The sequence below is a fragment of the Geotrypetes seraphini genome, chromosome 11 (genome assembly GCF_902459505.1).
Source record: "Geotrypetes seraphini chromosome 11, aGeoSer1.1, whole genome shotgun sequence".
Classification (NCBI taxonomy): domain Eukaryota; kingdom Metazoa; phylum Chordata; class Amphibia; order Gymnophiona; family Dermophiidae; genus Geotrypetes; species Geotrypetes seraphini.
In genome coordinates this window covers 120,732,331-120,746,083 of record NC_047094.1, presented here as the reverse complement: position 1 = coordinate 120,746,083, position 13,753 = coordinate 120,732,331, and the positions used below count along the sequence as shown (strand labels likewise).

The 13,753-nt window shown below is 42.2% G+C and overlaps 1 protein-coding gene across 2 annotated transcripts in view; it reads left to right on the top strand.

Moving 5' to 3' along the window:
• The window catches only part of STK4 (serine/threonine kinase 4), a 124,051-nt gene extending 115,328 nt beyond the window's left edge, over positions 1-8,723 (top strand). For both annotated transcript variants that reach the window (XM_033962993.1, XM_033962995.1), the window contains exon 11: positions 2,839-8,723. In XM_033962993.1, coding sequence (XP_033818884.1) covers positions 2,839-2,997 — 159 coding nt within the window. In that variant the 3' untranslated portion in view covers positions 2,998-8,723. The remainder of the gene's footprint in view (positions 1-2,838) is intronic.
• The last annotated feature ends 5,030 nt before the right edge of the window (positions 8,724-13,753 follow it).

The window sequence follows — 13,753 nt, the reverse complement described above, 5'->3', positions numbered from 1 at the left end:
TCCAAACCTGTAGGATCACCCTTTTAGCCAACATCCCTGCCTTCCGAATCAAAAGCTGATGAAAACGATTAGGTAGACAAAAAAACCTCATACTTATCTAATAGAAATCCAGCTGGAGAAAATACCAAAGTTAAACCCAAAAGACCCTCCAAATAACGGACTACACTCCACCAGAACCTCGCACTACAGAACAGCTCCAAAAAGCATGAAAAATGTCTTCACCCCTTGCCCACATTTCTCACAATCTGGCGAATCAGCAAAACCCGCTTTAAAGAGACATTCCTGGGTGAAATAAGCCTGATGTATAAGAACATAAGAAGTTGCCACCACTGGGTCAGACCAGAGGTCCATCGCGCACAGCGGTCCGCTCCCGCGGCGGCCCATCAGGTCTGTGACCTGTGAAGTGGTTCCTGACCATTTCTGTAACCTACCTCTACATCTATTTGTAACCCTCAATCCCCTCATCCTTTAGGAACCTATCAACCTTCCTTGAAACCCTGTAGTGTGCTCTGGCCTATCACAACCTCCGGAAGCGCGTTCCATGTGTCCACCACCCTCTGGATAAAAAAGAACTTCCTCGCATTTGTTCTAAACCTGTCCCCTCTCAATTTCTCCGAGTGACCCCTTGTACTTGTGGTTCCCCACAGTCTGAAGAATCTGTCCCTGTCCACCTTCTCTATGCCCCTCAGGATTTTGAAGGTTTCTATCATGTCTCCTCTAAGTCTCCGCTTTTCCAGGGAAAACAGCCCCAGCATTTTCAACCTGTCAGCGTATGAAAAGTTTTCCTTACCATTTACCAATTTAGTTTCTTTCCTCTGGACCCCCTCAAGTACTGCCATGTCCTTCTTGAGGTACGGCGACCAGTACTGGACACAGTACTCCAGATGTGGGTGCACCATTGCAAGATATAGCAGCATGATGACTTCCTTCGTCCTGGTCGTGATACCCTTTTTAATGATACCCAACATTCTGTTCGCTTTCTTTGAGGCTGTCGCACATTGTGCTGATGCTTTCAATGTTGTGTCCACCATCACCCCCAGGTCTCTTTCAAGGTTGCTCACCCCTAGCAGTGATCCTCCCATTTTGTAGCTGAACATCGGGTTCTTTTTCCCTACATGCATGACCTTGCATTTCTCTATGTTAAAACTCATCTGCCACTTTTTTGCCCACTCTTCCAGTCTCGTTAGGTTGCAGGTCTTCGCAGTCTTCCGTGTTTCTAACCCTGCTGCAGAGTTTGGTGTCATCAGCAAATTTAATAACCTCACCTTTCGTCCCCGTCTCCAGGTCGTTGATAAATATATTGAACAGTAGCGGTCCCAGCACCGACCCCTGTGGAACTCCGCTCGTGACCCATTGCCAGTCTGAGTAATGGCCCTTTACTCCAACCCTCTGTTTCCTGCCTGCCAGCCAGTGTTTGATCCATCGGTGGACATCCCCCTGACACTCCCGCAACGCCACACTCACAGATAAAGTGGGGATTTGTTTAATAAGACTACCAAGATCCAAATCCTCTGGGGAAAACCCCAACTCCAGGCTCCATTTTGCACGTAAGCCCTCCCATGATTTCCACTACGGAACGAGCCTGCAATTCCTCATAAAGCCAAGACACTGAGAAACCCACCACCTCTGATCGCTCGAAGAAAGAATGCAATTTCACACCCAACTGCAAAGCAAGAGCCCTTGTATCCAACAACCAAATATAATGTTGTAGCTGGAGATAGGCAAAATAATCCCCTCCAACAATTCCATCCCTCTGACAAAATATCCGCCATGGTTCCAGCAATCCATCGACTTGTAATGCATGGGAAAAGAAAATTAAACCCAACTGCACCCACTGCCCAAAACTTGCATTGTCTCTACCGGGGGGAAAGTACAAATTCCCTTGAATAGGTAACTGGTCTGATATCACCCGCAGGCCATCAAGCAATCTCACCACCACCTACCATACATCTCGCAAAGAATTGAATAACACACTGGTCCGGAAATGAGGAGGAAGAGAGTAGTGAGAAGCATGTAAAAGTGAAGAAAGATGCCAGGGATGATAAGCGGCTTCATAATCAAAACAAGTAAAGACCGATTGGCCCAATCTCCAAGATAACGGAGTAAGCAGGCTTGATTATACTTCTGGACATCCGGGATCCCCATCCTTTCATGCTGCCAGGCGCCCAATAAGAAACGAAACAACATATGAGGCTTCTTACCCCCCCTCCCCTCCCATATGAAAGTTGAAAGAATCTTATATAGTGCCCTCAAATCCTTTTTCAGCAGCCGAATCGGCAAAAGTTGCTAGACAGAGCCATTTAGGAAACACAACCATGTTGGAAAAGCTGGATCCGACCATGTACTGATAAAGGACAAAATTTCCAACTTTTAAAACGGTGTTTGGTATAGGTCAGCAAATATTCTAAGTTGATCGTTTTCAGAGCTGAGGTGAAAGGAGTTAACTGCACACCTAGAAACCGAAAGGCCTGTTCCTGCCATTTCAAAGGAAATGGACCATCCCATGAATGCTGTACCAGTAATTTAAACGATGCAATGTCGAAGTGATATCTTATACTGTGTAATTTCCACAAAATATAGATAAGAGAGACTTGCCTGATGAATAGAGTTCCCAGGGAGGAGTATAGGGAGAGATGAGAAGACAGATATTGAGGAGCTGCAGAGTGAATGTACTTGTAAGTCACTTCTTTGCAACACTCTGGTTTTTTTTTTAATGTAAAATTATTTATAACCCGCCTATCTACAAATCTAGGCAGGGAACAATACACACATACAAAATCAGTCAAAATTCCAGGCATAATCTTTGCTGATACTATTGTATTTTTGTTTGTGTTTTAGTTAAAGAACTGGAGTGTGGAGGAGCTCCAGAGGAGGCTCTCGGCTCTAGATCCCATGATGGAACAGGAGATTGAAGAGATCCGGCAAAAGTATCAGTCAAAAAGGCAGCCCATACTCCATGCCATTGAAGCCAAGAAACGCCGGCAGCAGAACTTCTAAAGTGATCTCTTGAGAGAAGGCACTGATCTTGAGAAACCATCAGCTGTACAACAAATTTATTTCTATTGAAATAGTTATTTTGACAGAATTATTTTGCATTACTTTTCCATTGTTGTTTTGTTTTTTGTTTTTGGCAAACTCAGGAATGATGGAGCAGAAAAAAACTGATCCATGGGTGTTCCAGGTTAATAGTATTAAAATATATGAGCAAATTGTTTAACTGTTTTGCCTGCGTCCTAGTCGTAATCGGAGAAACATTTTGGAATATGCTAATAACATTGGCAGCATCCCAACAAAATCTATATTTTTAACACATTTTTCATTGTTGGGTAGAATTGTACAACTGCTGTAGTTGATTGTAAAAACGTACCATTTAGTTGCTTCAAGTAAGGTACTGCAAAAGAGTAAAACATTATAAGCCAGTCAGAAGGAAATGCTGTATACAAACATTGAGATGTTACAAAAACTCAATTTTAAATATGTTTTTAAATACTCATGTCTGTAAATACAATCCATTTTTAAGATGTGAAGTTTTAAAATGGCACAAAGGTAGACGTCTCGTCAGTTCAGTTGATGCCATCCTCAAAGCAGTATTTTTTCACATGATAGCCTTAGACAGATGCATTTTACCCTTCACCTTCTGTGGAGCTCTACCCTCGTTTGTTTTTTACAGTTTTAATATTATGGGGTCTTTATACTAAGGTGCACTAGTGCGTCTTAGCGCATGCTAACGCGTCCATAGGATATAATGGATGTGTTGGCACGCAGCGCGCACTAAGATGCACTAGCGTGCCTTAGTAAAAGGACCCTTATAAGTGTGTTTGAATTAATAATGATGCAGTTCTGATAGCAATGGGCGTAAAATGTATGCTTCCTTTAAAAGGTAGGCTTAGTTCCATTACATCTGGATGGTAGGCGGCTCTCCCTTATGTGAAGAACATCCTTGTATTTATTGAACAAGGCTTTTAGCAAACGAGTCAACTTTTTCTGATGAACGTGCGCTGACAAAAGCGCTTTAACTGAGACTTCGGTTCACTTTTATGTTGTCATCTAAAATAAGTTGTTTTTTTTTGGTTTGATCTTTTTTGTTTTTCTTAAAATTATGTCAGGGCGATATAAATGATATTAACTTTGTGCACTTCATTTTGTCAATTCTATGTAAACAGCCGCCCCAGTAAATAGAAACCTTAAACATATGGAATTGGCCATTCTTTTAGGGTGCTAGTGTTTGTTCCTCGATGAAGGCCTGTCGCTTTCTGTTGCTGCTTTTCATCCTCTGCCATTTTAGTCGTCAGCCACAGCTTCATACAGTGCATTTTGCTGGCTTCGGTTCAGGCCTATGCGAGGATGGGAGAATGAAGACTTATGCAGCACATCCTCCTCAAACCTTTGTGCACTGCACAGAATTTCATTTCTGAGCTTTCTCGCTTTTCTTTCCCTATCTCATCTTTCCCGCTTTCTTGACCATGCATCTCATAAGAGTTAAGAGACCTCCTTAAAGACCTGTGTTATCTTAACATTGTCACTTTGAGCAGTGCCTGCACCATCTTACCTCAGAGGGGCCATGACCACTATTGGCTCAGCATTCCTATCCCCACCTAACAATGAGGTCAGTTAATCTGACTTTTTAATGATCACTTGGACATCTAGAAAACAATATTGCTATACTTCTTTTCACTGCTCTAGATGAAGAACTGTGGCCTTGCTTATTGTTTGCCATTGTCAAGATAGTAATTCCCGGTTCCAAAGCTGGGCATCCAGGGTGCGTGGAAATTAATTAGTTAATGAAGCATCAGCAATTTGGATTTGCGCACACATCTGCTCTAGTTGCTATTCTGTAACGTCTGCGGTTTCTGGGTGCATCAGGCGGCATTCCTAGAAGTGGAGCACAATGTTATAGAATACTGTCATGTACGTCCTCAACTTCCGAGAAATAGGCACCAACATTTAGACCAGGTTTTAGCAGGTGCCTAAATTTAGGCACAAAATCTGTGCTAAGCTAGGATTCTATAAAGGGCACTTAGCCCTGATTATGGAGTCAGCACCTACCGCAATAGGCGCCTGCAAAACGGGGGCCTACCACATGTCGGTCATCGGTAGGCGCTGCATCCTCCAGAATTGCTTGAATGTAGGCCAGTATTTTACAGGCCTACATTTAAGGCATCTGATTCACACCTGCAGAAGCACCTAGACATGCCTATGGATGCCTAAGGCCACCTCTCCACAAACTTCTCCACGTTTGAGCATTAAGCTGTACCAGGGATGCCACTTTCCGGCATAAGCCACGCCTATGCCAATCTTAGGTGTCCATAGGTGTGCCTAGATTTCTCCATAGGCACAAGTCAAATGCCTACATTGTAGGCATCCTTCACTGCATAGATTTTTTTAAAAAAAGTATATCCTGATTGTGTCTGTTAGACGGCAGTAGTATGCCTACCGCTGTCTACAATCGGGACGCCGTTTCCAGAATCTGGCCTTTAGTGCAAAATGTCCTTTTATAAAATACTAGTTAGCCCAAATTTTTCCAGCATCTGCCTTTGGACTCTATTTACTGAATCTGGCCGTAAGTGTATATTCTCTTTAAAACTGGGTCCATGGAAAAGTTGACTTCTTACTCTATAACTGAAAGGCAAGCATAGCAGATTTGATATGTATACCTTGGTCCAGCAGGGGTTGATATGAAGCTTAATGTATCGGTCTAAAGACTGCTTGGTAACTTCTAAGACACATACGTATATGTCTTCCAAGTTGGATTGCAGTTATTTTTCAGTGAACAGAAGCATTGAAAAGATCGTGGGCATAAAATGGAGAATACCTCTTATTTTAATAGGCAAAATTTATCTGTGCATTTTTGTATTTGTATTTCACTAAATCCCATGACTAAATGTTTGCAGAAATAAAAGAACCATGCACCAAATATCTTTAATTGCTGGCAAACTATATATAGCAAAAAGCCACAAGTACCATTTGCGGCAGTGATTAAACATTTATGTAAATTATTTAACTACAGAAACTGTTTGCAAGGGCATGTCAACTTTTCATCTATAATGGTGTCTGTTACATTTCATAGTTTGATGTTTTCCTTGTGGTTGAGTACATTTTGTCTTGATCATCTTTTCAGTTCTGTTCACTTATAGAGGTCTTTCAGAGTATGACTGTGTACAGTTGATCGGCACTGTTCAGATTTGAAATTAATTGCACCATATTATAGTGCAGTAGTTCCCAGACTTGGCCTGGGAGAACCCCAGTCAGTCTGTTTCACGATAGCCGCGATGAATATTTATGGGAGACTTGCATGTAAGCCCTATATTTACAAATTTACCTCATATATATTTTGGATATCCCAAAAATCCAGTCCCCCAGGACAAGTTTTGGAATCATTGCTGTGGTGCATTTGATAGTCAAAATTAGCCAGTTTACAGTATATAATACCTACAGGAAGGACCTAATGGGAATCTGGTTTTATTCAAATTCTTAACCATCTCCTTTATTCAGTATTTTTGTGGCTGTCTTACTTTAGTACTAACACTTTGATTCATACATATTTGAAACCTTATTTATTACACCAATTTCCTGATGAGACAGAATGGGAGAATTTTTAGTAAATCAGGTCTTTGAACATTCTTCAGTAAGGACGCGAGATGTTCCAAAAACTATAACTAAAAAAAGAAAACGTGCAGTGAAACGGGTCCCTCTGTATAACAAAAGTTAGGATCAAAAAGTATTGCATTTGTTATTGCAGGATGGCATGTTGTATACACAAGAGTTATTTTGGGGACCAGAATTTCAGTTTTAGTGAAGTATTTGTTGCAAAGAAATCTGTTGTACGTTAAACTATAAATATAAATCAAGAAGGATGTCAAATAAATCCAAATGCACAAAAAAAACACCCTTAATGCTCAAGATTCAATATCAGATCACCTTCAAAAGGGAGAAAAGACCTCAGTGTCTAGGGGTACACTAAAAGGGCTACCCACATAGACAAACTGATCTCAAATGGAACTTGAGACCAGAAGACACATCCTTGGTCAGAAAAACTCCCAAAAGAAAGAAGACGCGATAAGGTAACAATTTATAACATGAGCTAATTCCAAAAAACAGTCTTATAAATCTTAGCTCCCAAATCAGAAAATCCAGTTTATCTGAAATTCGCTGTCTTCAGTTCATTGATACTGGTAGAAACTTGAGACTTAAACGCAGGCAAAAACCGGCTCCAAAAAGGGATCAGCTTGAAGGATCCAACTGCTAGCCCGTCTCCATCAAATCCAACAGGGCTCCCCGTTTCGCTAAAAAGCTTCTTCGGGGATTTGAGCGTCGATTCACCCGCTTCCACTCCTGGAAGCACCCTAAATTAAGTTCCATTTGAGATCAGTTTGTCTATGTGGGTAGCCCTTTTAGTGTACCCCTAGACACTGAGGTCTTTTCTCCCTTTTGAAGGTGATCTGATATTGAATCTTGAGCATTAAGGGTGTTTTTTTGGTACGTTAAACTATTACAGTTAAAATTATATTGCTAGTCGATTTTTGTGTGAATCCACCTGGTTAGGTTGTAAAGCAGCTATACCAGAAAATTACACAAGCCTGGGTAGATTCATTTTTCATGCTGTTGAATCCGTGATTAAAATGCTTAAGGGTCCTTTTATCAAGCTGCGCTAGCGGGGTTAGCGCGTCGGACATTTCATCACGCGCTAACCTCCGCGGCCGGCTAAAAAACTTAACGCCTGCTCAATGCAGGCGTTAGGGGCTAGCGCGGCAGGCGGTTTAACGTGCGGTATTACGGGCGTTAAACCTCTACCACAGCTTGATAAAGGGACCCCTTAGTCTCTTGGCCATTTACCTCTCAGTGTTACCTAATTCAGTCCTTGCAAAGAGCTGTTTAAGTTGCCTCTCATGCTTGATGTCATTTCTCCTAAGTTTACTGGTATGACAATAGAGGGGGGGGTCAATGTTTTTAAACCCCTTACAGCTGCGGGCTGAACTGGGCCCAGGTATTCCATACTGGGCCATGTCTAGTTATCAGCGTTGAATATCCAGGTAGGCTAATCGCATACCGACCAGCATTCAAATCTCTGTGCACTTAATGAGAGAGAAAATGTTTTTAAAGAGGGCTTAACGCACTTTAATGCAGGATTTCCCCATGAGCTAAACCAATTTTTAACACTGCAGTAAAAGTGTGGGGTGGGGTTTTTTTGGGGTTTGTTTTTTTTTTCAGGTTTAGTACTAATTCTTTCATTAGTGTACAAGACCTTCCCAAAAAATGAACTCAGAAGTTCTACCTTGTTAATTCTGCATTGGTTCATAGTCGTAAGCGTGTGGGACAAACGCGCCGACATTTCAGAGCGGACAATTGAGCGCAAGAACTTCAGTGCGCCTCCCTAAAAGCTTATTTTAAAGGGCTCTGATGGGGGGGCGTAGGGGGAACCCCTCCAGTTTACTTAATAGTGTTGGCGCTGCCATTGGGGGGTGGTTTTGGAGGGTTGTAACCCCCCCCCCATTATAGAGGAAACTTAACTTTCTACCTATTTTTTAGAGGAAAAGTTAAATTTTCTGTTTAATGTCGGCGTGCGTCATCTTCTGCATTAACCAGTTAGTGCATGCACTAATCAGAACCAACTAGTTGGTTAACTCAAGCATGCCTATTTTTTTTACCATGCCATACCTTCCCTCTTCTCCCCCCCAAAAAAAAAAAAAAATTAGAGTGCTTCTGGACAAGCTCCACTGGCTTCCGATAATCGCCAGGGTCCACTATAAATACGCCTGTTTAACTTTCAAAATCCTATATGGTATCCTCCCTCCCTTTATCCCTCTTTCTTGGAATTCCTCAAACCCTAATACCACCAGATCCTCCCAGAAATTAAAACTATCCTTCCCCTCGCTAAAAGGCATTTCCCACACAGGAAAGCTAGGGACCTCTCTCCCCTTCAAAATCACTGAGCTCTGGAACAACCTTACCTCCCCTCTTCGGAACTTGAGCTCTCTCCAAGTTTTCCGCAAACATCTGAAAACCTGGCTTTTCTCAAAAAATGTAAGTCTCCCTTCAATTTAGGAATCAAGGAAACTCTTATATCTTGGCATCCCATGTCCTCTAAATTTTCTTCACACTTCTACCTCTAACCCTCTGTTGTAGTTCCTTCCTATTTCTCCTACTGTAAACCGCGTCGAGCTCTACGAACGTGGAGATGATGCGGTATACAAACCTAAGGATTAGATTAGATTAGATCATAAGAAAATGGAAAAATACTGCAGAGCGCTAGCCAAGCATACATTAGGGCTTTAGCACCCTTTGGTAAAGAGGCCTCAGAGCTAAGACTACTTTTTTGCTGTTCTAACTTTTATTGTCTTACATAACTGAATATTACCAGTAACCAGTTAAATATTAGCTCCACTCAAGCCCCACCCCTGGATTGTCCCGATACTGATCGGTCAGAGGCAATATTCAGTATCACTACTGACTTACAGTAGACGCCATTGAATATTGCTGAATTGACAATTTATCAATGTTTTACTAGGTAGGAGCCCCTCCTGGCTTGCTAAACCCTTTTACATTTTGACGCCCAAGGTGTTTGAACCTATTTTCCACCTCTAAATTAATGGTCAACAAAAGTGCAATATGAGATTTTTTTTCTCCCCCTTCAGTGAGCTCATGCTCTTGTCAGCTATCAGTTGTGTCGCCAGTGAACCCCAGTTAAATGCCACTTTTTAGGTCAGTTGAATTTCATAGTAAAATACTGATAAAAGCTTAAAAAAAAAAGAAAAAAAGATAGGTACTGTTTATTTTTATATCACCAAACCACCGAGGAAATAGCAGCTCTTTAGATACCTATAATGTGAACATTGTACTTGTACCTACAAAGTGGGTCCAGCCTTAAAATGCAAAATTAGAATTTTAACAATCGGGCCAGTGACTTAAGATGCATTCAGATAAGTCATCTTAAATTTTATTTGGGGGGCCTTAAAATCAAGAGCAGGAGGTTTGTGAGCTGAATTCATGCTTACAGTTGAATCTCTTTGAGGTTGTTTTTTTAATGTTTAAATTTGTATTTTTGTACTCTCTGGGTTCACAGCCTTTCTCTTTTCTGAAAGTGTGTTTTAGTAGCTCTTACCTTGTTAGATCTGTAAGGAGACTTTGATAATGTCAGTGATGTGAGATTTAATAATGTAATGTGAAGTCTGTAAGTTTAACTTTTTGTGTCGGATATTGCTCAAGCTGGCAGAAGTGCTGGTGTGAAATGCTGTTTTGTAAGAGCTTACTCTTTGTATATATAGGCTTTGATCAGTGGTTTGTATATGTATGAGCTTGTCTGTGTATTTTGTTAACAGTATGAGTACATAATGAAGTTTTCATTCTTCACCCGTTGTTTGTCACACATTTTGCCTTATTTGTTCAAAATAATTAAAATCCCTTACTGGGAGTGTTTTCAAGCAGAGTCTTGTTTTTATCCTTTTCAGAATTAGCTTTTTTTTTTTTCTTTCTTTCTTTCTTTTTAAGTTACTTTTACAACAAATCCAAAATTGTGTTATATGGGGAGCTTTTTCAAATGGACGTCCATTCCACATGTATTTTTGAATAGGATACAACCTGATCGAAAATGCATGAGAGCGACATCCATGCGCTGGGAACATTCAGCATGAACATCCACGTTACAAACAACCATCCAAATTTTGAATGTGGGAAAACGAGGGACGTAGACATCTGTATACAGAGCAGCATTCTTACAAAATGGCCACAGAGACATCTATACAGAACAGAGGCTCAAATGCAGGCTGAAATCACACTTTTAGCTCTTGGTAATCGTGAGCCCTCCAGGAACAGAAAAATGCCTACTTTACCGTAAGGCGGTGTCTCTCAAACTGTGTGCCACGGGACAGTGGTGTACCCCAAAGAGATTCCAGGTGTGTCACGAGAGATTCAAGAATTTTACTTTATTTTAAAAAATTCCCTTCATAAGTATGCACTAGAATAGATGACATGTACGTTGCATACGCAAGTCTGTCGATGGTTATCTGTGTGTGCGTAAGGATACAACTGCCCAGATGAACATTATTCTTTGATGCGATTGGTCCTTGAAAACTAACGTCAAGATCCAAACGGTAACAATGCCTTGGTTGCTTTGTTTCTCAAGTTAGGATAACTACTGCAGAAAAATAAAACTAAAATTACTTGCCGTTAGTTTTCAAGGACCAATCATGTCAAAGAATGATGCTTGTCTGGGCAGTTGTATCCTTACGCACGCAGACGCTCATAACATTGACAGACTTTTGCGTATGCAACATCCATGTCATCTATTTTAGTGTATACTTACAAAGGGAATTTTAAAAAATAAAGTAACATTTTGGAATCTCTCGTGGCACGCCTGGAATCTCTTCAGGGCGCACAGTTTGAGAGACAGTGAGTTAACCTGATCCCACTTGCCCATTTTCCTCATTCCATTTTTCTGGTCCTCCACCTGTCTGTGTTGTACAAAATTGTGCTTCATCTGTGCTTATGTATGTTTGATAGCACAAAGAATTTCTATAGATTGTTTCTGGGTTTCTGTAAACAAAAAAATAGTTTATTATACTTTTAACTTTCTGTAACAGGCTGAAATTCAGCAGGATGCATGTCATCTCTAAGCCATTTTTTTACTTTGCTTCTGACAGGATATCAAAATTGAGTAGGAAAGACTGTAAAAAATAAACAAAAAAACATGTAAAGAAAATCTATTATTGAGCTAGCAGTTAGTGTAGCTGATGGCCCGAACCTGCATCCTGCCAGTGTGACTTGACTGTTACTTTTGTAGTTTTGTCTCTATTATTCTGTTGTAATTTGATGAGGGCAATTTTGTTCCTATCTTTCCTTTTTATGTTGTTGTTTTTTTAACTTTGGCAGGCTATACCATCTAAGTGTTGTAAAAGTTATCTATCTCAGGAGTACATCTAATATAATAAAATGCTAGGCCGTGCATGCGCACTAAAAAAATTGTGTTCCCTGATCCGTCGCAAAAACACGATTGCGCATGCGCGGGTTTTACGTCACCACTTGCTCGCGGCGGCTTTCAAATTAAAAAAAAAAAAAATTACACAGCTGCGGTGGCCTTCCTCACCCCCGCCTCTCACTGTGAATGGTACTGGCTCCTCTCTCGAACTGCACCAGGATCGAGAGAGGAGCTGCAGCGCCGCCTTTCAACTTAAAACAAACAAAAAAAAAAACCCCAACTGGAGATCGCCGCTCTCACCCGGCTCCCACTGTGCAAACCCCCCCCCCCCCCAACTGGAGATCGCCGCTCTCACCCAGCTCCCACTGTGCAAACCCCCCCTCCCCCCATGGGAGGATGCGCCACTGCAAAGTGCTGCATAGGTACTGGAGGGGGAGAGACATATCGCTTCTGCACCGGTACAAACATCCCTCCAGCGTTGGCAGCCACTGCACGTTAAACAGACTGCTTCGGGCTTTCTCCTGCAGTTGAGTCCCTCTGCCGCGTCACAGATGACGTCATCAATGACGCGACAGAGGGACTCAACTGCAGAAGAAAGCCGAAGCAGCCTGTTTAGCGTGCTGCGGCTGCCAACGCTGGAGGGAGGTTTGATATTAAAGTCATCTTGCTGGGAGGGTCGCAGAGTCAGCGGGGGTTGGGCTGGGAGGGGAGAGAAGTGTCTGCCTCGGGTGCTTCAGGCAGCAGCAGCGTTTACAATTCGCTGCTGTTGCCGGCTTCAGGCCTTCCTCTCTGGCCTTCCTTCCTGTTTTCATGAAGATAGGACCAGCCAGAGAGAAAGACCTGAAGCCAGCAACAGCAATGAATTGTGAATGCTGCTGCTGACCAATGAAGTAGTTAAATGAGGAAAGGGAGCAGAGGGGGAGAGAATGGCTTGGAGGGAAGGAGGAAGGTATGCCAGACCAAGGCAAAAGGAAGGAGGAGATGGAGAGAGGCCATATGGGAGAGAGAGAGATGGAAAGAGAAGAGAGGGCAGTGAATGGAAGGGGCAACATAGAGGGTGAACAGTATTCTAGCACCCGTTAATGTAACAGGCTTAAAGACTAGTATCTATATAATTGGATGGGAAAGAAGCAGGAGCTAAGCCAGCATCAGCAGCTGCTCATTGGTACCTACCTTAGAGCCCAGTTGAGAAAAGACCTCGGTTAACTTGTTCTATCTACCAACATGACAGGCTGCAGTGCAAGAAAGAAGGGAGGAGGGTGTACCCCGCCCCATTGTTTTAGTAGCAGAACACTTGAAGTAGAGAATGACATGGGGGCAAATTTGTCCTCGTCCCTGCAGGAACTCGGTTTCCCCATCCCGTCCCATGAGTTTTGTCACTGTCCCTGCCCCATTCCTATTCCTCTTAAGTTTTGCCTTAACCACATAAGCCTCAGACACGTGATTTTAAAGTGTTTGAGGCTTGTGCAGATGAGGACAGAGCTTCCAGAAATGTGACAGGGTCAGGAAAAGAACGCGTGGGGACGGAATGGGACAATGAGTTCCCATGGGGACTGGGGAAAACTGTGTTACCGTGTCATTCTCTAACCTGAAGTTTCTAATCTTCTTGGAGATCACCAAATCCATTGTGAAGCAACTTAGCAGCAGAAGAAACATCTATGTACAGGGCAAGTGCAAGGGTGTTGGAGGCCTAAGTGAACCTTCAGTAATGGATCCACCCCACCCCATGTACACAATTAACTCTGCCCTCACCCAAGGCCACACACTGACTGGCAATAATACACTCTCCTAACTTTTCTATTGCATCTTGCCTGGCTGCTGGAATCCCCCTTTTTTTATTCA